At 34.7% G+C, this 24022-nt stretch overlaps 10 protein-coding genes and 1 pseudogene across 11 annotated transcripts, besides 5 other annotated features; 6 read left to right on the forward strand and 5 right to left on the reverse strand.

The window, feature by feature from the left end:
* Positions 1 to 450: 450 nt before the first annotated feature.
* Positions 451 to 2771, reverse strand: TVAGG3_1041570 (T-BOX protein-related family; the record flags this gene model as incomplete). The annotated part of the gene is made up of 1 exon (XM_001328709.1): positions 497 to 2764. One exon carries the CDS (start codon positions 2762 to 2764, stop codon positions 497 to 499), a length of 2268 nt encoding a protein of 755 aa, XP_001328744.1.
* Positions 2772 to 3114: 343 nt separating this feature from the next.
* On the reverse strand, positions 3115 to 4672 carry TVAGG3_1041580 (phosphoribulokinase family protein-related protein family; the record flags this gene model as incomplete). The annotated part of the gene is made up of 1 exon (XM_001328708.2): positions 3139 to 4650. One exon carries the CDS (start codon positions 4648 to 4650, stop codon positions 3139 to 3141), a length of 1512 nt encoding a protein of 503 aa, XP_001328743.1.
* Positions 4673 to 5678: 1006 nt separating this feature from the next.
* On the forward strand, positions 5679 to 6747 carry TVAGG3_1041590 (UV excision repair protein RAD23 family; the record flags this gene model as incomplete). Its single annotated transcript, XM_001328707.1, has 1 exon — positions 5727 to 6659. The coding sequence occupies one exon, from the start codon at positions 5727 to 5729 to the stop codon at positions 6657 to 6659; it is 933 nt and encodes a 310-aa protein (XP_001328742.1).
* Positions 6748 to 7158: 411 nt separating this feature from the next.
* On the forward strand, positions 7159 to 9920 carry TVAGG3_1041600 (eukaryotic translation initiation factor 3 subunit EIF-3 family; the record flags this gene model as incomplete). Its single annotated transcript, XM_001328706.1, has 1 exon — positions 7164 to 9722. The coding sequence occupies one exon, from the start codon at positions 7164 to 7166 to the stop codon at positions 9720 to 9722; it is 2559 nt and encodes an 852-aa protein (XP_001328741.1).
* Positions 9921 to 10442: 522 nt separating this feature from the next.
* Positions 10443 to 10472: a mobile genetic element.
* A 1044-nt stretch (positions 10473 to 11516) lies between these two features.
* On the forward strand, positions 11517 to 12026 carry TVAGG3_1041620 (actin binding; the record flags this gene model as incomplete). The annotated part of the gene is made up of 1 exon (XM_001328705.1): positions 11517 to 12026. The coding sequence occupies one exon, from the start codon at positions 11517 to 11519 to the stop codon at positions 12024 to 12026; it is 510 nt and encodes a 169-aa protein (XP_001328740.1).
* A 98-nt stretch (positions 12027 to 12124) lies between these two features.
* On the forward strand, positions 12125 to 14563 carry TVAGG3_1041630 (actin binding; the record flags this gene model as incomplete). The annotated part of the gene is made up of 1 exon (XM_001328704.1): positions 12125 to 14563. The coding sequence occupies one exon, from the start codon at positions 12125 to 12127 to the stop codon at positions 14561 to 14563; it is 2439 nt and encodes an 812-aa protein (XP_001328739.1).
* A 137-nt stretch (positions 14564 to 14700) lies between these two features.
* Positions 14701 to 14960: a mobile genetic element.
* Positions 14961 to 15292: 332 nt separating this feature from the next.
* Positions 15293 to 15414: a mobile genetic element.
* An 89-nt stretch (positions 15415 to 15503) lies between these two features.
* Positions 15504 to 16174: a terminal%2Cinverted (terminal inverted repeat of Maverick-1A transposon ID:TVAGG3_1041660).
* Positions 15504 to 24022: part of a mobile genetic element that runs on past the window's edge.
* On the reverse strand, positions 16491 to 16961 carry TVAGG3_1041670 (uncharacterized protein; the record flags this gene model as incomplete). Its single annotated transcript, XM_051255520.1, has 1 exon — positions 16491 to 16961. The coding sequence occupies one exon, from the start codon at positions 16959 to 16961 to the stop codon at positions 16491 to 16493; it is 471 nt and encodes a 156-aa protein (XP_051081094.1).
* On the reverse strand, positions 16992 to 17588 carry TVAGG3_1041680 (uncharacterized protein; the record flags this gene model as incomplete). The annotated part of the gene is made up of 1 exon (XM_051255521.1): positions 16992 to 17588. The coding sequence occupies one exon, from the start codon at positions 17586 to 17588 to the stop codon at positions 16992 to 16994; it is 597 nt and encodes a 198-aa protein (XP_051081095.1).
* TVAGG3_1041690 (uncharacterized protein) lies at positions 19706 to 20215 on the forward strand (the record flags this gene model as incomplete). The annotated part of the gene is made up of 1 exon (XM_051255522.1): positions 19706 to 20215. A coding segment is annotated over one exon (510 nt), but the record flags the coding sequence as incomplete, so codon positions are not given.
* Positions 20265 to 20831, forward strand: TVAGG3_1041700 (HNH endonuclease family; the record flags this gene model as incomplete). Its single annotated transcript, XM_051255523.1, has 1 exon — positions 20265 to 20831. The coding sequence occupies one exon, from the start codon at positions 20265 to 20267 to the stop codon at positions 20829 to 20831; it is 567 nt and encodes a 188-aa protein (XP_051081097.1).
* TVAGG3_1041710 lies at positions 22567 to 23917 on the reverse strand (annotated as a pseudogene). The gene has a single exon. A coding segment is annotated over exon 1 (1351 nt).

Genomic DNA, 24022 nt, shown 5'->3' on the forward strand with positions numbered 1-24022 from the left:
TATGAAAGCATTCTTCTTTCTCTTTAGCATTCATTTAAAAATTGGTTTATAACATAGATCTACATGCAAAATAATGCCCTTCCAGGCATTAGTAAATCCTGGAATTTTCCAAATTTTTCTTAAATTTCAAAATTCGGAGTCAGTCTCACAAATTTTTTCTTTCGTTTTTTCATTTTCAAAATTATTTTGGAACAAACACTAGAAGATTATTGAAAATGAGATCAGCAGATCGTTTTTAAATTTCATCCTTTTCATAAATCAACAATTAAATCTATGATTTATTAATTTTTTCCTCAAATGATAAGTGTATTTTTCTTATTATTATCCAATTCTGCTAAAATATTATTATCCTGCTGATTAAGATACTAACTGCCATCGAAAATATATTGGAATTATCATTACTTGCAGAAATTCAATGAATAATAGTTTATAAAACTTATAAATCAGATAGTGTAAACTAGACACGCTTTACTATTATAATAATACAAACAATTATTTAGAAAAATGCATCAGAGTCTTCATCATCATCAGAAGATTCTTGATTTGTAGGAGGATCTGCTTGTTGTTTCGTTGGATGATCCGAAGATGATTCCTTTATATCATCTGATGCTTCATCAATAATGATATCTGATTCAGAAGTGGAAGAACTGTTGAAAACTTGTCCACTTGGTTGAATTGTTTTGGTTTTATCAAAATCATCATCAGAGCTTTCATCTAAGATGATTTCTTCTTCAACAATTGGTTCTGGTTCTTTCTTTTCTTCTTTTTCACTACTACTCGAAGATTTTTCTTCAATTTTAACATCTTCTTTCTTTTCTTGAGGCTTCTCTTCCTTTTTCTCAACATGTTCAGTTTCTTTCTTCTCAGGAACTTCTTCTTTCTTTTCTTTTTCGGAATCTGACTTTTTATTTTCTTGTTTTTTGTTTTTAGAATCAGAAGATGATGAAGATGACGAAGAACTTGATAGTGATGAAGATTCCTCAACAATAATCTCTTCTTCAATTTCAGGTTCTGAATCTTTTTTATCATTTTGTTTTGGAGGCTTAATTTCTTCTTTAGGCTTAACAGGATCAGGCTGCCTTACAGGCTCTTGTGGTTTTGGAGGTTCTTTTTGAGGAATTTGTTCTTTTGGCTTTGAATTTTCTTGAGATTTTGGAGGTTCTATGATAACAACAGGAGGTTTTGTTTCTTTAGGTGCAGGTTTCTCTTCTAACTGAAGTTTCTTCACAGATTCTGGTTCAGGTCCCCAACTTATGTTCAAAAACACGTTTTCAACTTTCTGACCGTTCGAACCAATAAGAGCTTTCATAGCTTCTTCATGATTGATGAATGTAACACGAGTTGATCGCTCATCTTCAGTAATATTAAGAATTGTTCCAAATTTTGTACAAATTTCTCTTGCAACATGCTCATTACGAAGATTTGTGATATTGATAGTCCTTCTAGAAGAAACAAAGCCAGTTGGAGAAGGTGTTGGCATTTGAATTGAAGTTGAAGGAGAACTACTTTGTTTTGGCTGAGAACTTGAAGCAGGTGGCTTGGATATTGATACTTCTTTATTCTGTTCAGTTGTAACAGGTTTATTACTTTCATTTTTGGTATTTTGATTCTCAATTTTTTGTTCTGGCTTTTTAACGACCTCAGGTGGTTTATTTTCAACATTTTTAGCGCTATCTTTAGGCTCAGGTTGCTTTTCTTCAACTTTACCTTTAGATTCAGTAATATTTTTGTCATTTTTGGGAGGAGATGGATTTTTATGAGATTCAATGAATTCTCTTTTGTTTCCTGCACGTTGGACTCTCTTTTCTCCTGTATCTAACTTATCGAAATTATCCTCAGAAATATTACGTGTTGGAATGTATCCTGTTGTCTTAGGCTTCGGTAATTCACCAACCATATGACGGGATGAACTCTTTTTCTCTTCATCCTCTTGATTAAAGAAAATAGGAGTAACTTTTTTCTCAATTCTCGCTTGTTGCCTTTGATTCACTTCATTTGATTCAAATTCTTTGGTCTGCTTAACATACTGTTCCATTAAAGCATTATATTTGTTTTGGGCAGTAGATAAATTTCTTTCTAGTAAAATTTCATTATTAAATCCGAGTTTGTTGCCATCTTCGATAACTTTCTTCAAATCTTGTATATCTTGTTTATATTGTTCATATATTTCTTGCTTATGCAAAAGCAAATTTTTGAGTTCAGCAATGTATTGTTGATTATCTCCTATGAATTCAAGACCAAGTTTTTGGCGTTGTATCTCGATTTCTCTTCCAACTCTCTTTCTCTCTTGTGCAAGAGTATCAATTGAATCATTATATCTTTCAATATCTTTTTTAATGAGACCAATTTCAACTCGTAGATCTACTAATGCAGTTGGAGATGTATTTTTTCGAAGTTGAGTGATTTGATTTTCTAAATCACAACTTTTTTGTTGTAAAGTAACAATTCGGCTTTGTTTTTCTCTAAGGGTTTCGGCAGTTACATCGAAATTGTAAAGATCAGCATGTCTTTGCATAAATTCTTTGTTTTCATACTGATTTGATTTTTCTCTTTTTTCAGCCAAATCAGCTTCAAGACGTAATGCATCTACTTCTGTTTGTAATTGAACTATATCTAATTGCAAGTGCTCATATGCTTCAGCATACGTTTCTTCTGTATGGAGTTGTGCCTGTAAATAGTCATTATCCGGAGGAAACTCCAGAACTGGTTTAAGATTTTTCCGTTTTGATGAATTTTTATGACGTAATCCATCATTATAATTCATATCTGATGGAGTTACGTTTAAAATTATGATTCATTTATACGACAAACTGCATTAAAATAGCAAATAAAATAACATATTAAAAGGAAAGTCATAAAAAATAAAGATTTTTGAAAATAAAAATATCAGATTTTCAGTAAATCATGTTAAACTTTCACAGAGAAGCTCATCGATGCCACAAACAAAACAAGTTATTTAACAGAATGGTATAGAAAGTCAAGTTATTAGTAAGATATAAATTGATTTTCACAATCTTCGAATCTAATCAAGTATATAAAACGAGGTCCTCTCAGTTTTCTAGTTAATGGAATTTATGGTTTACTTAAGTAGAATTTTGAAAAAAATTTGATTATTTTTTTATAAAAAACCATTTATTTTTAGTACTTGAGATCGGAACCACCAACGAATTCGCGAATGCACGAAATGTGTGGAACAACTTCAACGGAAACTGGGTAGAAGAGGTTGAGGAGTCCGAGGAGCCTTCTAGCCTCGTTGGAGATTGCCTCAGCCTCTGGTGAGTTTGGATCTTCTCCTGGCTCTGGGAGAGTTGCTTCTGAAAGAAGACCTTTGCCGTAAATTGAGAGAACAGGGAGTTCGTAAACGAGAGCAGAGTTGAAGAAGAGCTCTGCGTTCATCTGGTATGGGAAGATGTTAATTTCTTCACCCTTTCTAACGGATGTCCATCTGGATAATGTCTTACGTGGGGAATAGCCACGGTATCTGTAGTCACGGATCATACGGCGGATAAGACGAAGATCGGATGTTGGGAAGCGGTGGTTGCAATCGACGTTGATTGGTGTCATGGCGGAAACGTAAATTGGAGTAACTTTTTCACGGCCAATTTCGTCAAGAAGGATTGGGTTAAGGCCATGGATACCTTCGATGATGAGGAATGTGTTATCATTGAGCTTCAATTTCTCATTTTCAACATCAACACCTGTTCCTGATGTGAAAATGAATTTTCTGCGTGGAACTTCCTCACCGTTGAGGAGGCGGTGGATCTTATCTGTAAGAACTGGAACGTTGAGGGCTGTAATGGATTCGAAATCTTGCATTCCGTCTGGTCCCTTTGGAATATCGTCACGGTTCTTGTAGAAGTCATCCATCTCCATGACAAGGGACTGGTAGCCGTTAACACGAAGGGCAATGGCAAGGCGCTTGGCGAATGTTGTCTTATTTGAAGATGATGGACCAGCAATGGTGACAACCTTCTTTGTGGCGAAGTTGGAACAAAGGTGGTCGGCAATATAGGCGAGCTTGTTATCATGAAGGCCTTCAGCAACCCACTTGATTTCATCAATCTTACGCTTGTAAATTAATTCGTTAAGCTTGGAGATGTAGTCAACACCGATAAGCTTAGCCCACTCATGGTATTCATGGAACATCTTGAGTGTGACGATTGGATCCTTGAATGGCTTGATTTCGTTTGGAGAAGTAAGAAGTGGGAAGCGGACGATGAGACCATCGTTGTATGGAACAATTTCGAAGATTTTCAGTCTTTCCTTATCAGTAGACATTGGTTCAATAACGTAATCGATAGATTCACCAAGCTTGATGCAAGGGATGAAATCATCCTGCCAAGTCTTAAGTACACCAACTTTGTCATCCATACCGAGAGCGGTGAAGTGTTCAATGAGTTGTTCACGAGGTAATGGAATAAGTTCGATTGATTGATTTCCGTTAAGAACTGCCATGATTGCGTCGGCAAGATGCTTTGCCTGATCTGCTGTAATCTTTTCTCCGCGAAGGTCTGTGCACCACAAACCATCACCAACGGAATGTTCAACTTTTAATTGACGATTGAATAATTCATTGTATTGGGACCATGCAAGAAAGTTAAGTGTAGCATGTTCCGAAATTAACTGAGCGCGGGGAATCTCTCCAGACATAAAAAAGTGAGGTGGTCGAGAACTATGAACTTTACAAAACTTAAAAAACGATGAAAAAAATCGATCATCATGAGATTATTTGATCAAATAAAAAGTCACTCTATGAGGAGTAGATTTTCTTCAATAACGTGAAATTTTACAATATTCACATCGTTTCATTTTTTTGATTGGGGAAATTTTTATTCAAGGAAGATTTAAGATTTAAGTTTCTTATGATCCAGAGAGTAAAATTTACTCACTATTTGAAGCGACTATTTAAAATTAGGAAATTCGTTATGAACTTTTCCCTCGGATCTCGAATATTCTCATAGAATACCAAATTTTGGGTCACTAACAAATTACACTTCTTTATGCCGAAAGCAATTAAATGAGGTTTTAGTTTCCATTCGTTGCGAATCTGGGATCTATAATACCAAATACATCTACACAAATCGTTTTGCTAACACAATTGGACAATCAAGATATACATAGTATTAAAACGCTGCATGGATTTGGTAAAATACTCACTAAGGATTCAGATTTCAAACTAACCAACTCCCTATATAAGCCAATGCATAATTAAGCTTATTTAACATTCCTTGTACATTGAAAGCTTAAAAATCATATTATTTCATTTCAATAACAATAAATCTATGTAATTTCCTAGATATCACATCATGCTGTTGAGGACAAGAGTGAGTAGCTGATTTTATTATATATAATTTGCCTTATTTGAGTCATTCACTACATTTGCATTTGATCTCAATTAAAATCTATGAAATCAATCAGTTTTTATAAGTCTTCTCCAAATAGAATTAGATTTCATCATAAAACGATGAATCATCAGCAATCACATGTTCAAAGAAGATTCGAATCTCCTTCTGAATTTATTTCTTTAAATATAAGATGTAGAAGATTAAATATTGTTAATTCTTGAAAGAAGAGCGCTGTTAATCAGGCTGAAGATTCAAATTCATATAAAAAGTAGCAAATTCTTAGAAATTCAGAAAAGAATCGAGAGATATCTTCTTTGAACTTATGAATAGAATGTTATCTTATTTTTCAAGAACTGTAAAAAGTGCCTCTTTTTTTGATTGATGAAAATTATTTGCCAAATTTTTTCAGGTGACAAACTTGAACTCGAGGTTACAGAAGACCAAGATATCAATGACGTTAAAAAGCAGATATCAGAAGTAAAAAACGCAAAAATTGAAGAAATCAAGTTATTATTCAAATCAAAATTCCTCAAAAGCCCTTCAACTTTGAAGGAATGTGGAATCACAGAAAATTCAAAGCTAATCGTAATGGTTCCAAACAAAAAACCAGCTCCACCAATAAATAAAACTACAGAAACAAAGCCAGCTGAAGAAAACAAGGCACCAAACCAACCAGAAGAAACCAAAAAGATTATTCAGCCTGAAATTGCACCTTTGCCAACTGTTGACAAAAAATCAAAAATAGAATTACCACCAGATTTTGAAGATAAGATCAAGCAACTACAACAATTAGGCTATGAATATTCAGAATGTTCTCGAGCGCTCAGAGTTGCAGGCTTTAATACTGAAATCGCAGCAAATATCTTATTATCTGGTTCAATACCTGATGAAATAGACTATGAACTAGCTGGTGATCTACCTACTGATGGAGATGATGAAAATGGTGAAGAAGAGGATGCATCATTGCACATCACACCAGAAATTAAAAAACATTACGAAGAACATCCAGAAAAAATACAAGAGCTAATAGATATGTTATTATTAAGCGACCCAGCATATTATTTTTTGGCCAAAAATAATCCAATGCTGTTACTTACTCAACTTGGTTTCGATGTTTCCAAATTTGACTTTTCAAAACTCGGACCAAAGTCAATGTACCAAGAATTATTGGATAAACTGACCGATGAAGAGAAACAAGTTGTTAAAAGACTGGAAGAAAAAGGATACGATTCAATGGAAGTTTTACAAACATTTGAGGCATGCAACAAAGATGAGAAACTTACTGAAGAGTGTCTCAAAGCGTTTAAGAAATAATTTTCCAATTATATTTGTATTTAATTATTTTTTGGTAAATTTTAGATATTTACCCTTTTTAAACCATGTAAAACCATCTATATAATCACATACTATTAACATTTTTCTTTAATTTTCAGAAGTTATTTGAACCTTCTAATCATCTCATTTATTTATCTCATCTTTGTTTTCCAATCAAGATAACAACCAACATATCATACCTTGATCATAGAATCCATGATTTAATGTTTACAAATAAATGGCTAAGTTAGTAAATATAGAGATTATTTTAATATTCCCAATCAAGAACGCATACAAACTGGAGGTGACTATGAGTTCTCATACACTTGAACTTCTCCTAAGACGTTTAGAGGATAATTTTAGATGATGTCCAGAATAATTTTCTCAATTTCATGATAAATAGTGCTAAATCATGTTGTACATGCGTTTCACAAACTGTGATTATAAAATGAAATCTCATAAAATTTGAAAAATGCACGTTTAAAATTTTTTTAAATCGGAAAAATGGAGGGCTATCTCATGAAAAAGGGCTGGTTCAACCAGTGGAAGATGCGTTATGTCACTTGTTCAGATCAGAAGCTTAGTATCTACAAAAACAAGGGCGACAGAGAAGGAAGTATCTTCAACGTATTAAATTGTTCCATCAAAATGATCGAACAGAAGAGATGGAACAGAAAATTTGTATTCCGTGTAAAAATTGCAGACAAAAGAATCTACCTCGCCGCTGAAGATGAAATTACACTCAAGAAATGGACAAATTGCATTCAAGGCAGAGCTCAAAGAGCTTCTCTTCTTGGTGCAAGCTGCATCAGAGAATCATTAGAACCAAAGGGAAACGCTCAGTCAGATTTACACAAACGCAGATCGTCTACAATTGCTTCTCTTTCTCGCAATGACTTCCAAAATATTACAAACTTCAGATCAGAGAAGTTCGCACAATCATACGTTGATGCATCACTTAAGCGTGAAGATCCACAATCTCAATTCCAATTCGCTGAATCTTGTGGCGAATTTCTTGCATTTGCTCATTCAGCAAGCCAAGGCATATTCAATACAAACAGGATCAGAGATATTGAAGGTTACAATGTCAAACTCATCACAGATCCAAATGAACGCAAAGAAAAATTAAATCAAATGAGAGCTCTTCAAGCTCTTGTTGATCAGAACATTCCAGGAGTCTACGTTCCACTTCAATGCATCATCGATTACTACGGCCAGACTCTTTACTTCGAATCTAAAGTTGATAATCCAACAACAGCCCTTTCACCAAACAATGCTGAGCTTCTTTCATCCCTTAAGCTCAAACACTCATCAACAAAGGCTGTACAAGACTCTAAGGGTCGTCTTTGGATTCTTTCTGGTGAAGGATATTACAATCGTGCTTCTAAGAAGGAAGTTGAGACATTTGTCAAACTTCTTGACAGAATGAAAGTTTTCGTATTCGATTCTCAAAGCCTTCACGAGGAAATGTCAATCCGTCGCATTCCTGTTTCAGAATTACCAACAATGTCGAAGATGACACAGATTCCTGCCATCAGGATTCTTCTCGAGACCGAAATGATTGCAAGAGTTTGCAAGCAAATCTTCCTCGAGATCACAAGCTCTTTATCTCCAGGAGAAAGAAATGAAGCCGCTTTGAATTTCTTCAATGCTGTTCTCGGAAAAGGAGAAGAATCAGACAAGATGTGGTCTGAAAGAATCACTCCAGGAGTCAGAGCTAAGTTTGGTGTTAAGCTTGACAGGTCAATACCTTTCATGCACATGCCACAACTCTTCTTCTCTCTTCAGTTCCATACAGGTGTTGACTTCAAAGACACTGATTCCTACAATTTCAACCAGAAATCACCGCTTTCTGTTGATGATTTGAACTCATTGAACGCTGTTCCACATCACAGACTTGTCCAACTCTGCTACATCATGAGAGGTCTTAACAAGAACCCAGTTTCCCTCTGCCAGGAAGGTTTCTATGATGAAGCCATGTTGGATTTCAACAACAAAATTTCTGTTTATCAAAGTATCTTCGGTGATGAAAATATCTTCGTCGCATCAGGTCTTTCTCTTCTTTCTGCTGCTTACTTAGGTACAGGAGATGTTGAGAAGGCTGAGATCTGTGCAAATGGAGCTCTCAATGCAGGAAGAAACATCCACTGCGCTTTAGTTCCTGCATACATCACTCTCATTTCAACAGCTCTTGGCATTGAACAAATCAACCAATACATGGCTCGCGCTAAGCAATTAGTTACATTCCAGCTTGGTGACAAGCATTGGTTCATTGCTGATATCCTTATCGCAGCAGCACAAGCTTTCCAGAACCTCGACAAGAACAAAGAAGCAATGACATTGATCGAAGAAGCCATGGAACTCTGCAAATCTTTGCTCGGAGTTTCTCATCCAAAGACATCAAAGACATTCTTGATCATGGGCAAACTCCAGACGACACTCAGACAATATGGACAAGCTGAATCTCTCGTCCAACAAGCTTTGTATTCCATTAAGGCTGAATACGGAGATTCAAGTGTCGAATACGGAGAATGCGTTTACATGTACGCTGATGTTTTGAACGATGAAGGAAAAATCGATGAAGCATTGCCTTACGCGAAGAAAGCTTATGAGATTCGCTCTCAAGCTTACGAAGAAGAATCAGCACAAGTCATAGAGAGTATCCAGCAACTCGCTGTTATCTATGATCAGTTGAATGAAGCTGATGAAGCTTACGTTTACTACAGAAAGTTACTTGAGTTCTTGAAGAGATTGGAAGATGAACCAATCTTCGAGGAAACAGTCAGAGTTTTCAGGAACGTCATCTGTCTTTTCTTCAGAACAATTGGAGGAAAACAGAGACAGTTAGTCAACCAAATCAGAAGAAGAAATGTTCCTAAGTTAGAGGAAATGATGCTTTCTGTTTTCACTCAATTGATCGAAGGTGATCCAATTACTTTCGCTCAAGAACAAGTGGAGAAATACAACAGAACAGCTGAAACAATCAACTTCGATAACTTGGCAATCCTTTACCACATCGCTACTGATGACCTTGAGTCCTTGAAATGGTTAGATGAACATTGAGAATCTTAATTTTTTATTTTTCACATGAATCAAATTTTATTCTTTTTTTTTGATATTAATATTATTTTATTTATGATTTAAACAATTTTATGGTTTGACGTTCCTGTCTTTTATTACTCATTATATCAGTTAAATCTTTGAATTTCATAACTAATTTTGCAAATTATGGAATAGGAAACAATAACAAAGGATATTAATAAAACCATATATTATTTACTTATATGCGCTGCGTTCTATTCAAATTTCGCATCACATTCTTGCCTTTTCAGGTAAATAGGAACAATAACAAATATAATATCAGATTTATATATAATTATTATACCTTCAGGTGCAGATTACATTGTAAGACCTCAGATATATCGAATAATGCATTTGTTTCTCTATATGATATGTAAAGCTGCCATTCCAATGGAGAACTTGTTGGGATCATTGTTGAATGGACAAAGATCAACGTTTTCCCAAGTAAAAATGATATCATGATTAAGGGTCCACTGTAAAAATTGAAAGTCTCTCAAAATTGAGAGGCGATTTGCAAATAATCATTATCGTCTTTTTTCGAAAATCCACTTTTCCTAGTGTTCTGATTAATATTTTGTGAATGTAACAATGAAGTATATGTTTTAATAAGATGATAATATATTCTATCACTTCAAATCACATAAAATTTGCAAAATCAGCGAGTTTTATAAGAACATGATTTTTTCCTATTTTTTTTGCTTCGAGTAGGTGACAAAAGTGCATACTCTTAAACAACCGTCGGATTTCCGGGTGAAATCGTGACACACTTTCGTCTTTCGTAGGCAGTGGTGGTTGTTACAAAAGGTAACTTCGAATGTAGCGTGAAATCTGCAAAAAAAATTCTGAAATTTGAATGGAGAACACAAAAATTGAATAGTTTACGTCAATAAAAAAGAGAAAAATGAAGCCAATGTGTCTCGAACCTAGTACTTAGAGCAGCAATCACACTGTTTATCCCATTACACTACATGCATCTCTCACCTCAGTGAATGAGATCAACTATATGATAACTTTTTCCCCATTATATTCTTGTGGAAAAGTGACAAATAGCAACTTTGACCCTCTCTCTTTTTGCTTCTGGATGCGTGTTTTGAAAAATAGATATTTTCGAATTTTGATTTTAATTTAAGTATAAATTTTATATTAGCAATTTTTTGACCTATTTCCAATCATTAATTCCTAAGTTTTTCTAGGAATTAAATTGAGAAGAAATTAGGAAATTCGCTTTAATGCCATTACATACTAATATTGTGATGCATGTAGTTTATATTTAAAGAGGCTAATGTCGGAATATCGTGCATTTTATAAAAAATTCAAAGAATTGACAATTGGATAGCACAAATTTAATTCTCCAGACAAAGTATTATTGTTTATATATTCAAAACATTATCCTTAGTTTTGAAATGTTGGCAAAAAACTTTCGTGTTATTTTTTGTGTTTCAGCATAAATTATGTATTTACTTATGAAAGATAAGCATTTTATTCATTATCATAAAGATATACCATAACAAATTGATAACATTTTAAAAAAATTGTTTTTATCATGTGGTAATGGTCAAATACCTAAATAGGAATATTAAATGCCGATATCTTAATCAATTTTTTAGAGTGCTCAAAATTTAATAAGAATTACTCTTCAAATTCGTTGTTTAGTAATTATTACTTTTTATGACGATTTTTGAGCTCACAATTAATTTACATATTTGACAAGTTATTTAATTTTTCAAAAGTTTACAATTATATTGTGAAGTTTATTTTGATTTTACAAAGATTTTAATGAGCTCTAAGCCTCCTAGACAAGATCCAGTTGAAAAGAAGTTCCTAGAGCTACTCCTTGACAATGACTATTCTCAAGAAACTATTTTGAAGATGTCTCAAATGTCTAGGGAGCAAAAATTAGAATTTATCGAAGGTGACCAGATTGCAGAAACAAATACACCGGATCCGACTTATTTTTTCGAAAAAATCAAGAAAAGTCTATCAGATGAAAACGTAAGAGCTCTCAAAACAATCTTAACGACTTGCAAAATTTCTTGGATTCGGTTATTTCTTATGCATGATGGTTTAAAGTTCTTATTCCAATTACTCACAGACTTTGGAGATGAATGTATGATAAATAAGCTTGCTCAAAAGCGTTTTCTCGTTCTCCAGGAAATTATTCAACGTATACGAATATTGGCCAATGTTAGAATCTGCCGACCCCACTTTGCTGCACATCCAGAGTTTATTGCACCAATGCTTTCCGTGATTTATCCTCAAGAAGTTGTATTGACTACAGCATTTTAGCCGTTACATGCGTTTTTATACCTGCAAACAACTTCTACCGATTTGTACTAGATAATATAGAAGCTCAGACAAGAGGGAAGCTCAAAGGTTGGGAAATTATGGCAGATTATCTTTCATATGTCCTTAATATTCGCCATAACAAAAATTTCAATCAAAACGAAGCCGGAGCGATACAATCAGACGCTATTCGTGTGTTTTTCGTGTTTCTCGGTGCAGTTTTGAAATCGACGACAGATATAAAACAATATACAGCACTTCTTTTAAATCTCCACAAATCGCAAGTACTTACACAACTCGCATTTATCAAAGATCACCAACACGACGTACAAATTATGATAGAAGAAGCAAGATCGATTGAACAATTATTTCCTAAAAAGCACTTGAATCCATTTGACATACGCCAAATTACAGATTTCGTTAACGAAACTATGAGAGAGGATTGCTTAATGACATTAAATCTTCATTTTGCAAGTTTAATTCAGTCTTCGTCAGAAATAGCAGAAAAAGTATTTACATACATCGAAAACTTTCTTTTTTATTACAGACAATTAGTTGCAATCGGAAGCGAAGAGAAAATGGACGAAGCAGCTTATTACGCATTACATCCAGGAGAAGTACCTGAACTGACTTTGCCAACAATAATTTCAGAGGTTTATGAGAAATACGGTTTTCTTGGTAATGACGTTTTGCGTTCAATTCCTTTACCTTCAGTTTCATTTGATAATCTCGAGGATGATTCACAAGATGCTCTTAAAATCAGAGTGTCAGGCTTACATGAAGAACTTACAATGGTCAGAGAACATCTTAGGAATATTATGAACGAAGAAAGTTCAAATTCCCTAACAAAACAGAATTTAGTTGATGAAATCGAGCGTTTGAAGCGTCAAATCCCTGAAGATGGTGAAGACATTGCTAAACTTAGAGATATTATTGACGAAAATAATAGAAATATCTATGAATTACAACTTAAATTGAAAGATTACGAAAAAGAGAACGAAGATCTAAAATCAGGAAGAAGATTTGGATCAAATTCAATTGCAAGTGGTCCCTTATCTGGTCTCAATTTGTCTCCTTTGTCTATAAATCCTCCATCTAGTTTTGAACCAGGTTCTTCAATGAAAGACATGGCACCACCATCTCCACCACCACCGCCATCAATGGGAGATGTCATTAAAAACGATGGAAAACCAAATGTTGCTCCTCCAATCAAAATGAGAGCATTTTTCTGGCAGAAAATCAACAGACAAATGGAGAAAGGAACAATTTGGGAGGATATGAAGGACTTTACAGACTTCGATACAAGAAAACTTCAAGAATATTACTGTATGAAAGTAAAAGTCGTTAAAAAGTTGAATAAGTTCCTCCAAATGAAGAAAGAAGCCGAGAAAATGGTCGAAATATTAGAAGCAAACAGAGCAAGAAGCGTTAATATCATGCTTTCCCGTTTCAAGATTAAAAATGAAGATATCGCAACTGCAATTCTTCAACTTCGCTTCAATAGAGTGTTCACTGATGATCAATTCGCAGCTTTGTATGCTTGCAGGCCAAAACCAGAAGAAATGCAAGCAATCATGGCTTATACAGGTGACAAAAAGCTTCTTGGTACTGCAGAAAAGTACTATTTGGCGTTGAGTGTCATCAATGACTTTGACGAACATCTTTCCTTCATGAATATTTCTCATAACTTTGAAAGTACTCAAGAACAGATCCAAGGACCTCTCAAGCTTCTCAAGAACTCATTATTTGCCATCAAATCTTCCGAAAATTTGAGAAACATGCTCAGATTACTTCTTTCTTGTGGCAATTTTATGAATGGTGGAACAAACAGAGGTGGAGCTTACGGCTACAAGATTAAATCCATTGCAGACTTGGTATATGTAAGAAGTACAATACCAGGCATCACTTTTATGCACATTTTGGTCTGGTTAGTTCTTGATACACCAGATTTCAACAATTTTGGTCAATTCACAAACGAATTGAAGGATGTTTCTACGGCCCAGAAGATTGATATCGATGTACTTAGAGGATCCATTATAGAGTTAAGAACTCAAATGGAAAAATTCAAATCAATCAAATTACCAAGTAAAGAGAGAATTGTTGACGGAGATCTTTTCTACTTGAAGTTCATTGACTTCGAACCAAAAGCGACTCCTTTCATTGAAGGCGTCGAGAAGGAATTAAATGAAGTTGAGAAAATGTACACGGAATGCTTAAAGATGTTTGGAGAATCACCGATCGATTACAATCTCACAACATTCTTAGAAGTATTCGCGAAATTTACGACTCAATTCCAAACTGTGATGGATAATGAGATTAAAGCAAGACAAAAGGCCGCAGAGAAGCAAGAAGAAACACCTGACAAGAAGGAAATTGAGGAGCCAGTAATGCCTGCTAAGCAAGACCATACACAACAGCGTGGTATCTTAGAAGAAGATTTAACCCAACTCGGAAACATTTCCAAGGCCCAAACGGAGATTGTCCGAACATCGAGAGCAAGGACATCGCGTCTACAAAAGATTCTCAGCTCATACACATGAGCTTTGAGCATTATATTTGTTATTTTATATTTTTGTTTTTTATTTTACAACTTTGCTTAGCATCCAGCTAGTTCCAAGTAATGCGATTACAACATCAACGGCCAAAGCCTTTCAGAGTCTTTTAATCATTTCTTCTCATCTCAATGTGAAGTGGCCCCAAACGAACTACAAGCTGACGTTACAACGCATTACAACCCGGTTAATACGAGCATATACATTAGAGCTGCTTTGTTATGATCTCCCTCATCAATTGATGAGAGATCTCATTATGAAGCAGCTCCAATCGAACTAAAAACCTACATACAAATGAGTGAAAACAAACTCATTAGAGTTGTGTTGCTTTGATTTCTCTCATCAGAAGATGAGAGATACCAGAACAAAACAACTCTAATCAAACTTTCTACACAACTCAGCACAGTATCAATGCAAAGTAATGCGTCTGTATCGTTAACAAGCAAAGTTGTTTCGGGTCCTTCCGTTTTGGAAGAATTCGGAACAACTTTGCGAATTGATAGTGTAAACCCATATACATGAAAGCGTGCATGCATAAAGACAGGTATTGTCAGCAATGACTACCTGCCCAGCTATGAGTGATCAGAGAATTACCATCTCAGGCTTTTTGAGAACGTTTCAGCCAGGACCCTCGTATGTTGACTGTGAGAAAGGCATCCTTTATCTGAAATAGATGCTTTTCCAACAATCAAATTCGAAGATCTTCGACGTTGTTGTAAAAAGAGAAGGAGAAGGAAAGAAGAGGAAGGAGAGGAAGAAGGAAAGGAAAAGAAGAAGAAGAAAAAGAAAAAAAAAGAAGGACATATTAAATATAATGCACACTTAATAGTGCCGAGGCGCGCTTTTTTTGACCCTATATTACCGCACGGCAATGTTTTTCTCGATTTTGTACAGCCCTAAATATTTCGGATAAAACAACAGATTTATTAGTTAGTATACATATCATGTGTACTGTGGCACTGCGTTCCTCCGTACGCAATACTTATGAATTTGACACTTTACAAAACCGTTAACGTATATTTTACAACACAAACACCAACTTAACCTTAAATATTTATAAAGCCGCCAACCACTTCACCTCACTAATGTTTTCACAAACGACTTCACTACTGTAAAAATAAACGTTCTCACTTACAAAAGTATTGCAACTCTTCCCATTGCTGTGCTTCACACAATAGTTCATATTCTTCAGTATCGCTGCTGTCGCTCCAATCGTCAGAGTCAAAGTCACTGTCAAAATAAATGTTAGTAAGTTTTGACAAAGCTAATGAAACACGTTTACCGTTTGTATCGTATGCTTGTATAAACTTTCCATTCTTCATTCCTTCATAAACGCTCAAACTAACTTTACCCTTTCTCCCTCGTATCTGATAGAATGTATTTTCACGAGGAACGAAGAACAAATTCTTGAACTCATGACCGTTGTAGTTTGTTATCTCAATAGTTTTCGTCATTTATATAAAAATAAAATAAAAATAATTTTAAAAATAAAATAAAAAATAATGATATCACCACTCCCACACATATGAAAACATAGCACAAAAATAAATTTAGGTGAAGTGGTGAGATCTCACCTCTTTTTTCACCTCTTTTTTCACCTCTTTTTTCACCCACTTGAATTCATTGCTTTATCCAACTCTCTTCCTTTCTCCAACTCTTCTAACTTCTTCCTAAGTTCAGCAATGTTGTCCTCATGAAGTTTAATCTTTCTCAAAATTCCTTCTTTATCTAATGGTTGCTTTATCTTTCTAAACTGAACTCTACCATCCTTCATAGTATGAATGTAAAAACCTTCTGGAATCGCTCCTGATTTAATGTATTCTACCAAAAACTTTTGTTTCATTGCTTCAGTGACTTTAGTCGTCATTTCAATCAAATAAAAATTTTAATATTAAATAAAAATAACGTTATTTTTTCAGTAAGGAAACGCAGGAGTTTTACGATTTATTTGAGGAGTAGGTTCTGGTTTAAATGTTGGAGTCGGTTTAGGAGTTGACTTTTGAACAGGAGTTTGTACTTTCATAGGTTCAGGAGTCATTGAAGGTTTTGCTTGTGAAGGTGTTGGTTTTGGCGAAGGTTTTGGCGAAGGTGTTGGAGTTTGTTTAACTTCAGCTACTTCAGTATTATTTACAACATTTGCTTTATTTCTTTTCAACATCATAACTGCTCCTGCTGTAGCTAGCAAACATAGTGGGAGACCATATTTTATATAAGGACTTGACCAAATGCTATTTTTGACAGGAGCTGGTGGAACACCTAACCTTGGTGAGACTGCTCTTTGCCATTGTGCAGCTCGTAAGAAATATTCAATAGGTGCTCCATAATCGTTTGGTAAAGTTTGTTTCATAGATGGTGAAGGTTCACGAGAGCTTGATGAAGAACTCATTTATAAGCTTTAAAAATAAACGTTCATCCTTTATTCCTCACTGTCGTCAGTTGCTAAGTTATAGTCGTCAAGTCTTATTATGGGGATTCCATTAGCACGCACCTGAATGGCAAAGCAACAATCCCTCATAAATCCAATAAGTGGCTTTGGTACGTTTTCAGTTGCTAGTTCAATAGGTCCTTTAACAGACAATTTGTATGTTATTGGAGCAGTAGATGTTTGACCTTGCTGGAAGCAAAAGTCCACTTCTGTTGGAAAACCACATAAGAAATGTGTGTTGTCATAGCTATCCCATTTATGTTCCACACTACCATCATCCACCAATGACCTCATAACATCTTCATTAAATCCTATCATATCATTGTTTGTATTGCAAGCGTTCGCAACCATTTCATAAAATACAGGTCCATATGATTTTTCAGGTTCTGCAGGCATATTTCCATAAGCTCCCATGGAAAGCTGAAGATATTTAAACTTAGGGTTCTCAAAATTAACATAATAGTTGTCTTTCTTTCTAAATAGTGCCCAAATACTTTTAACATTAATAGGCGTATAAGCTGCTGTAAATGTTGCACTTGAACTATCTGTATTCTTTGAGAATGAACCGTCCATAGGAATCCAATCCATAACTTTAACAGGAAAACATAAAGCCTCGTTTGTATAATGTTCTACAAGTTCTGTATAAATGTTAGGATCTAAAGAGAATGACTTTGGATGAATGAAACATTCATTAAAATCCATCTTTGTTCGAAATAGTTGCTGGTTTACAGTTGTAATAGTAACTGTTCCACTAGCTTCTACTGCCTTCGTTATCATAGTGAATGGTTCATTCCATGGAACAAATTTATTTGTCGGTGGATTTGAATCTGAAGCAAATGCAACTTTAAGAGTTGGATTGAAAGCAATGATATCATTTACAGATATAGATGTGCATTGTAAGGCGTCGCTACTGAACTTTACTTTAAGCTGAATGTTTCCTGCAAAAGCTGGAATAAATCGAATAGCTTCTAATGGAAGGAATCTTCTAACAGGAATTCTTAAACGAAGCTTAAAATCAAATGATTTTCCTGCTGTAACTGGACCACTAACAATTTGTCCTGTTCTGCATGTTCCCGAATGACTCCATACATCTTCATGTCGAGTCTTTGAGAAAACATCTACTTTCTTTATTTGTTCGGTAGTTTGTGAGTTTGAAGTTATATATGCTTCTTCTCTTGCGTTGTCTTGAGAATATACGATACGACCATTTGCAAGAATTTGATATCCAGCAACTGCATAGAAAGCGTCATCGAAACCAATCCAAAATCCTGGTGGGTTTGTTTTATTGGAACCTGAACCAATTTCTTTATCTGCAATAAATTGACCTTCCATTTTATACGTAATGAATGTATTGTAAAGGTCCAACATATTTTCACCAGGAGGTGAGAGATTGAATGTTACCCATGTGTTATCTTTAGCAGTTCCAGGTTGTGATGGAATCTTTGCGTCAGAATATTTTCTATTAGTGTCACCAATTTGAACTGCATTGTCTATGATATCGAAATATGAGCGAATCTGATGAATATGCTCTGCTGGAGTAAATTCGTTTAACTGTTCGTTCTGCATGTATTTACTTCGGATAAAAATATCTATTTACTTCATTATTCTCACTCTTCTTCTTGGCATTCGTGGTGGAAGTTGTTTCTTGACATTTTCAATGAACTGTACATTCTCTTTTGTCTCAACTTCTTTCACTGGCGGGTCAGGATTCTTTGACTCGGTTTGTTTTTCAATGAAATTCACGAACTTTGCAATAAGCTCTTGGTTCGTTATTGAAAGTACATCTGGCTTCTTTTCTTCTGGTTCTATTGACTTTTCAGTTTGAACAGAAGGTTTTATATGGGCTTCGTGGACTTCACCCTTGCCATACACCTTAATGTTGTCGCTTTCTGCATTCGCTAATGGAACCTTTCTTTTTCTTACGTATATTTTACCATCTTTACTCTGACTTACGTAATAGAAAGGATGTTGTATTCCTCTTGCGTCATTTAATATAATAGACTCTCGTTCTGATTTTGACAAGCTCATTTTACATCGGTTAAAGTTTTAATTTTGTTTTTTATCTGCAGTCAAATGACTCAGACAAGTCCTACGGACAAGACCCAAGGGGCCATAGATGTTGAAGCATTGAAGAAAGAAATTCGTGAGCAAATTTTATCCGAACTGAAGGAACAAAAACAAAACAAAAGCCAGAGAGACCAAAGAGAAAACTTAGTGAAAAACAACTTGCTGCATTAGCTGCTGGAAGACAAAAGAACCCAAGACTACTGGCGAAGAAAGCTAGAGAAGAAGCTGAAGCAAAAGCTAAAGAAGCTGAAGCAAAGAAAGAGTAAATGGTTTATTTTTATCCGAATTAAATGTATAGACAAATACCTTTATCTGTTGCGTTCAGTAGTGAAAACCCTAACGTCAAAATAAAGGGGAACAGAGTAACGTTTAAGTTTCCAACAGACTGGATTGTGAACATAAATGAAGAGAAGTACATTGGCATAACATCTATGTATATAACACGTGCTTTCAGAAAGGTTGACTTTATACTTCAAGTCGAGATAGAAAATGACGAACAGTCTTTAAGCGCCCTAAACATTCACATATACAAATACTTTAAAGACGATACAACATTGTTGCAATGTATGATTTCATTTAATGAGATGTTCGAGAAAAAGTTCAACATTGAAGTACAAACTTTACAGCCTTTACGTGAGTTTCTTGCACAACTGAAAGAAGAAGGTAGTCAGCCACAACTTATAGACTTTCATTATGAATTTAATGAAAATGAAGATGGAACACATGACTGTCAGTTTGTTGTATTCTCACCATTCAATGAAGTCGCTAAAGAGAAAGAAAATCCATTACGTATAAGATTTCAAATCTCTGAACCAAGTGATGATTTCAAGAATGTTTTCAATTATGATGCAATGCTTCCGAGGAAAAATGAATTTTCAAAGATTGTAACACCTGGCATTTGGGATAGAAAGCAAGCTATATTATATTCAAACTTAAGTAAGGGAGTTGAAAATGAGTTCATTGGTCATACAAGAACTTCACCACTTCCTAACCCTAAATACTATAAATTAACTGGCTTCAATCGTGAGTTTTGGATAGACATGTTCTCCACTCATGACCATAACTGCCCAGTGTTCTTACCTCCAGACCATAAGGACTGTCTCTACATTGAAGCACAACTCTTAAACTCTACCATCGCAGTATTGTAAAATCTACGCTAGTTTTATTTTTTCTGAAAATTTTATTTGAGTGAAAGGCATGGAAGGTGAAGGACATTGGCAAACACTCGAACATGACAATGACTATGAAATCTTTTCAGAGTACCCTTATCCAATTAGACGTATAAGCAATAAAAGAGTTGTTAGTGAGTTTGACCAAGGAGATGGTTATATTTGTGTAAATTTAAACAAACACAAGCTGATGAAACATAGAATAGTTGCAGAAACTTTCATTCCGAACCCTGAAGGACTTCGTGAAGTAGACCATATAAACAGAGACAGAGGAGACTTTCATATCTCGAACTTAAGATGGACGACAAGAAGAGAAAACATGAGAAATATTTCTGGTTCAAATGGCTATTGGTTTGACATTGTTGACTCTCTTCCTGAAGACGCTGTTGAAATTATACAATACTCATATCACACGTTAGAGAACTACTACTATGTCCCAAGTGAAGATGCCTTTTACTATTTCATGGGAACTCAATACAGACGAATGAATGTCTTAAGACAGTATAACAAAGATTATATAAACATTACAGATGTAGAAGGAAGAAGAACAAAGCTGTCTATTGCAAAGTTTAAGAGAGACAATGGTTATACATAAATGACAAAAATATATGACCTCATTATTTTTATCACGAATGACCTCATTGCTGACAAAAATAAATGACCTCAGAACTTCAACTTACGAATAAAGCTTGTTTTAGTCGTTATTGAGAAGTTAAACTTTTCAAAGCAAGGTTGACATGACTTACATAAGTCAAATCCAATCTCTTGACCATCATGAAGTGCTTTGTAAAGTTTCATTAAACTGAACTCAGAGTCTTTGTCATATGTTCCAACAGGTATGTGAATGTTCTTATCTTCATTGTAATAGCATTGTATAGCTTCAGGAAACATTTCATTTGCTGTTAAAGCAAGGACGTCTTGTTTGACACCTTTGCAACGTGCATGGAATGCAACTTCATTTAAATCATTCGTGAGTAAGTCTATGTAAGTCTTCTTTCCACAAAATATTGACTTGTATGCTAAACTTTGTTTTCCAGGTGTTATTTCTGCGAAGTCAGAATGAAATTGACCAAGGTTTTTCCTATAAGTTCGCGACCGTATCTCTTCTTAAACTCTGCTGCAAGCTTTGGTATGTCTTCATTGAAAATATGCATGCTATCACAGTCCTGGTAAAATATTTGAAGTCCCATATCTTCAGCAGTACAGAATACTTCACACATTATTCTCTTCGACATGATAGAATATTAACACCAAGTGGACAGAAGTTAAAGTGTCTGCAAATGCTTTTCGTTAGCTTGAAAATAGTTTTATCTGAACCATCCAAACCTTCGAACTTCACTATATGGTTGTAGTTTCTGATGGCATATCTTATAGCATCTTTGTCATTTACTATGGTTATTTTTGACTCAATAGGAGATAGAATAGTTTTGCCATAAATACTGTTCAGAATGAGCTTTATATTTTCTTGCAAAGGATTTCCTTCTTTCTTATACTTTAACCTTAACTCAAACAACTTCTTTACTTCATCTCTTATTCTAATATCTCTGTTTCCATCGTAATAGTATCCTTGCAACACTTCACATTTGACACCTTGATATTTTATGAGGTCTTGTAATGTTATATGGTCAACATACATGAACAGCAAGTGTTTGAACTTCTGGGAACGTTAAGTTCTGGATTTAGTTCAGGGTCACAAACTATTAAAGGAAAGTGTCTATGTATTCCAATCTCTGTTATCTTAATGAGAACAAAGAAGCCAGACATAAACTTTTCACCAATGGGTTCCTTTTGGTCGTCATCGAATAAATGTCTCATGAGATACTCTGTGCTTAACATTTCTCTTCATACTTTGGAATCCTTCTAAAGTATAAAGTCTTGCTATAGCTGAGGGATATAATGAAACAGCGTCGAAATCAGCAATGAGTTTCTTTTTGCTCTTTTGTTTCATGTTATCTGACAACATACATCTTCCACCTTGAATGCATCTCGAAATAAATTCTCTTGGTTTATTTGAGAGGTCATATAAATTTCCATTCGGGAAGTACACTCTGTTCTCAAAATTTGTTAGCAATAGAACAAATACTAACGTAGTCATAAACGTTTAAATCAAATTCTTTCAATAAGTCATTGCGGAACTTAACAAAACCTTCTCTTAAAATTCTTACATCTTGTTTGCAATAAAATGTGCTATATTTTTCTAAGTCGAAGTGGTTTCATCTATTCTGCAACCTTTGATGGAATCTATGTTTTCATGAATGTATCTGCATCCTGGATAAACTTACACGCTTCAGAAATGACACCAGTTCTGTTGTCATTTGCTAACAAAACACTGCTGTAGTAGTTATATGGAAATACTTCTTTCGGTCCTGTTTGTAAGTTAAACATAGCAGGAAATAGTTTAAGCTTCTTATTTATAACACTGTAAGAGTCTTTTATAATAATTGCCCTTCCTTTATATAAGCCAGTTATTTGCATTGTTCGTGAACCTTTAATGATGGGAGTTCCTTTCACTTCTGTCATGTGTCTTAAGATGAAGTTTATATCATACTGAGGTTATGGAAATATATTAAACTCTTGTCAGGAAGTCGCTCCAAAAATTCTGTTGCACAGTTCTGACCCCAAATGCTTTCACTCACTGAACCATCTTCACTGTCATAACAGATGTTAAAAGCTTTATGAAAGCCATCGGTACTACACTCAAAGTCAGCAAAGAAAACGTGCTCAGGAATGAACTTGCACTTATTTTTATTTACTTCTTTTGACTCTGCTTTCTTCTTCAGTTGTACACAATACTTTGGAGCATATGTCAAGTCTTTAAATGGTGCAAGGTTCTGTTTATATAAGTCAGTAGTATATGTGAAAAGTTCTCCATAAGAAATAGGTTCGAAATATTTGCACTCCCACAATGTTTTCATAACATCCCATAACGGTGTTGTTCTATCATAACGAACTACATATTTATCTTCTCTCTTTGTATAAATCTTCATCTGTTTCTCAATGTTCATTCCACCACAAGCTTGAGAATTTCTATATAGTTGCGAATGAAATATGTTGTCATTGGTAATCTTTCATTTAGCATGTAGTGGTCTTCAACAAGAAGTAAGTCAATAGTTCGAATAGTTTTACATTCTTTTGGTATGTATCTCTTTATTTCATTATGTCTTGAGTCATTGAAGTAACCAATGGTAACATTAAATGCTATACCTGTTGCGTCAGAAATTTCTTGTACTTTACTTTGAGGAAAGTCTCTAAAACGAATGACTTCTCTCATGTGGTCAATATCTCATCCATCTACTCCAGCCTGAATGCAAGCATAAACGAAACAATTGTCCTCTGTCATAAGTGTTGCAGTTCTTTTGTTCAGTTCATTGAAAATTTGGTAGCGTTCAAGATTTATAGGTAATGTGCAAAGATACTTCCAGAACTGACCGCTTCTCTTCTTATAAACTTCTTTTCACCATTATCTTTCCAAAAGCTTTCTATAAGTGCTGGGTTTCCTGTTTGCTTAAGAGCTTCCAAAATGGCTTTCTGGTCATTTGTCAGTGTGCTTTCATCTCTATATGGTCTCTTTTTGGTTTGCCTTCTTAACATCTGACATCGTTAAGCCTTCATATTCTGTTAAATCATACATCTTTATTTCATAAGATTCTTTATGTTTGTCAAGAAGAAGTCATAGTGCATTTCAACAATACCTGCAGCATTTGCTTCTATCTCTAATATAAAGTTTCTCCTTCAAGAGCTGATGTAGTAGTGTTCAATATTATTGAGGTTTAACGTAGAACATTC

Source organism: Trichomonas vaginalis, chromosome I (assembly GCF_026262505.1).
Source record: "Trichomonas vaginalis G3 chromosome I, whole genome shotgun sequence".
NCBI classification, from domain to species: domain Eukaryota; phylum Parabasalia; order Trichomonadida; family Trichomonadidae; genus Trichomonas; species Trichomonas vaginalis.